The sequence below is a fragment of the Sphaeroforma arctica genome (genome assembly GCF_001186125.1).
Source record: "Sphaeroforma arctica JP610 unplaced genomic scaffold supercont1.685, whole genome shotgun sequence".
Classification (NCBI taxonomy): domain Eukaryota; class Ichthyosporea; order Ichthyophonida; genus Sphaeroforma; species Sphaeroforma arctica.
Window position 1 is genome coordinate 40,046 of NW_014039873.1, and position 3,005 is coordinate 43,050.

At 45.9% G+C, this 3,005-nt stretch overlaps 1 protein-coding gene across 1 annotated transcript in view; it reads right to left on the reverse strand.

Annotated features, from left to right (window-relative positions):
* The window catches only part of SARC_08043 (hypothetical protein), a gene marked incomplete at its 3' end in the record, with an annotated part of 3,604 nt that extends 1,417 nt beyond the window's left edge, over nt 1-2,187 (reverse strand). Inside the window, exons 1-4 of the mRNA XM_014297996.1 lie at nt 2,129-2,187; nt 1,527-1,753; nt 1,252-1,311; nt 113-183 (exon numbers count right to left, since the gene is read on the reverse strand). Of these exons, the coding sequence (XP_014153471.1) occupies nt 113-183; nt 1,252-1,311; nt 1,527-1,627 (232 nt within the window). The 5' untranslated portion in view covers nt 1,628-1,753; nt 2,129-2,187. The remainder of the gene's footprint in view (nt 1-112; nt 184-1,251; nt 1,312-1,526; nt 1,754-2,128) is intronic.
* Between the last annotated feature and the right edge of the window lie 818 nt (nt 2,188-3,005).

Genomic DNA, 3,005 nt, shown 5'->3' on the forward strand with positions numbered 1-3,005 from the left:
ACACACACACACACACACACACACACACACACACACACACACACACACACACATATATATATAAATATACATACATATAAATTTATATTCATATGTAACCTCACGGACCCACCTTGAGCGATGATAGGCAGAACCGACCACAAGAACGGATTCTCTTTGAGTATCTTCCACAAATGCCGATCCCTGAACAGAGAAATCGATACCAGAAAAGACAATAAAGCTTCTCAGATTTAGACATGGATCAATAAATATTTTGTCCTGGTATTCTAATACTACGTAAATACCGAAGTGCCAGGGGACAGGTTAATGGTTCAAGATAGGCTCTTGGAGAGTCTTGAATACTATGGTCGTGCATGTTTCAGTAAACCTGGCTGGTATATCCGCTGGGCTCAACCCAGTTTGCGACAATCAGCACCTTTTGCGACAACCCCACCCACGTCTCTAACACCTCACATGTTTCCAACAGCCCATACGCAGCCCATACGCACGTGTTTGCGACAGGTTGCTTCCTATCACAGTCAGCTCGCTGTGTATGTATGTATGTATGTATGCGTGGCTATAGGAGTCTGTTAGTATATTGGTGATAATATGCATACAGTTCTTTTGTGACACGCTATTTTAATTTACGATATTTCTTGGAAGATTTACAACGCATCGTGCAGCTTGTCTCTGTAGGGGCGGTGCAATCACACAGCAAGATATGTTGAGACACATAATCTACATAAACGACATCTTCTAGAGATTTGACAAGCTCCCCGGTACCAGGGTACCACACGATAAGGCACTTTGCGACACATTCTCTAAATAGGTTTGTTGAAAATACATCCAACGCACCTAGCCATAGACGGTGTCCTCGCATGGCGGCGATATTTCACAGCAGGATTATTTGCGACACGTTCTCTAAACAGGTTTGTTGGAAATACATCCCACGCACATAGCCATAGACGGTGTCCTCGCATGGCGGCGATACTACACAGTAAGACAGATTGCGACACATTTTCTGAATTAACGACACCATCTGCATTTTTTTGACACCCCACCGACACTTTCGTATAGCGGTAGTAGTACACAGCAGGATATATTTTGCGACAGGTTATCTCCACTATCGACCCCGTCTGCAGTTTACAACGCTCCAAGCACCTGCCCATAGACTGTCACTTTTGTATGACGGTAGTATCACACTGCACGAAATTTCGCGACATGCATTCTTAATTACCGACACCATTTGGCAGTTTACCACATCCCACACACCTGGCCATGGACGGCCTTTGCATGGCGATGCTATCACACTGCACGACATTTTCCGACACGCTATGCACATTACCGACACCACGAGACAATTTACGACACACACTCATGCACATTACCGACACCACGAGACAATTTACGACACACCCACGCACATTACCGACACCACGAGACAATTAAAGACACACTCATGCACATTACCGACACCGCGAGACAATTTACGACACACCCACGCACAGTACCGACACCACGAGACAATTTACGACACACCCACGCACCTGGCCATGGCTGGCACCTTGGTGTGGTGATGGTAGTACTCGTCGCGCACTAGGTGGTCCATGAGCGTTGTCTTCGTCTGCACCAGTCGAGTGAGTAGCATGACATTGCGCAGATTCAGGTCCTTGGTACGGCGTTTCTGCGGTGTGTGTTCAGCATGGGGCGGGTCGTCTTCATCGTCAACGTCCTCGGGCCAAAGCGCCGTGTCTGTGTCACTGCCGGAGGGGGGCTGAGTGGAGACAGAGAGAGATCAGATTGGCAGGGGGGTGGGGCTGGTGTGCATTCAGCCTAGTGTCAGACATTAGTATAATACACGATACATATAGTGTCAGGCATTGCAATATAAGGAATATAGAGTCAGGTAAAGCGATATAATAAATAATAAATATAGTATTACGTATAGCAGGATAGCTAATATAGAGAGTATAAGCTGCGTGGAGGCAGAGAGAGAGATGGGGTTGGCAGGGGGGTTGGGTGGGTATGCATTCACCTCGTGGCAGACATAGGTATTATAAACTACATATAGAGGGTTTTAGGGTTGTAGGGTTTTAGGGTTTTAGGATTATACAGGAGTGCATATTCAGATCCGATGGATCTAACATACGACCGAGGACTCCGACCGCTAAGTGACGTCTCATGTTTGCGCGTGACGGCAGACTACAGTCAGAGACAGGGACAGTCTCACTTGAAACCCTAAACCCTATGCCAATGAGAGTGCGGTAGTTTAAGCAATCACAGGTAAGAAGAAGAGTACTGTTGTTCTATAGAGCAAGAGTATATGCACAGGGGGTGCATCTGTGCCTATGCCCATTCTTCGAATATACACACACACACAAAGTATCTTTCAGATTGGAATGGATGAAGGCTCTCTCTCTCTCTCACAGACACAGACACACACATACAGACACAGACACACACATACACACACACACACACACACATGCACACATACACATACAGACACACATACACACACATATACACACACAACATATACACACACACGCACACACACACAAACACATACAAATATTCATACACATGCATACATAGACATGTAGGGTATATACAAACACATACAAATATTCATACACATGCATACATAGACATGTAGGGTATATATACAAAAAAGGGTAACCATCCAGCATACAGCGCTGGCGTGCTGCAAGATGCGACACCTACTACCACAACCCGTTCCTCCATAATTGTCTACTACCGCAACTTACCTCTGCTTCGCGAGTTCGGGGTTTCCTCGCTTGCTTGGGCGCCCTCCGCTCCGTACAACACAACCGCACGAGATTGGTCAGCAGCTGGATATTCTGAGACACTCTGGAGTTGGGATTAAAACACACATTTTGGGTCGACACGGATAAGAATCGTGAATAAAACACACATTTTGGGTTGACAGAAAATAAACGGGAATAAAACTCATGGATTGTGGGAAGTTGAAGTATGGCTCAATATTCTGGGTTGACACAGTT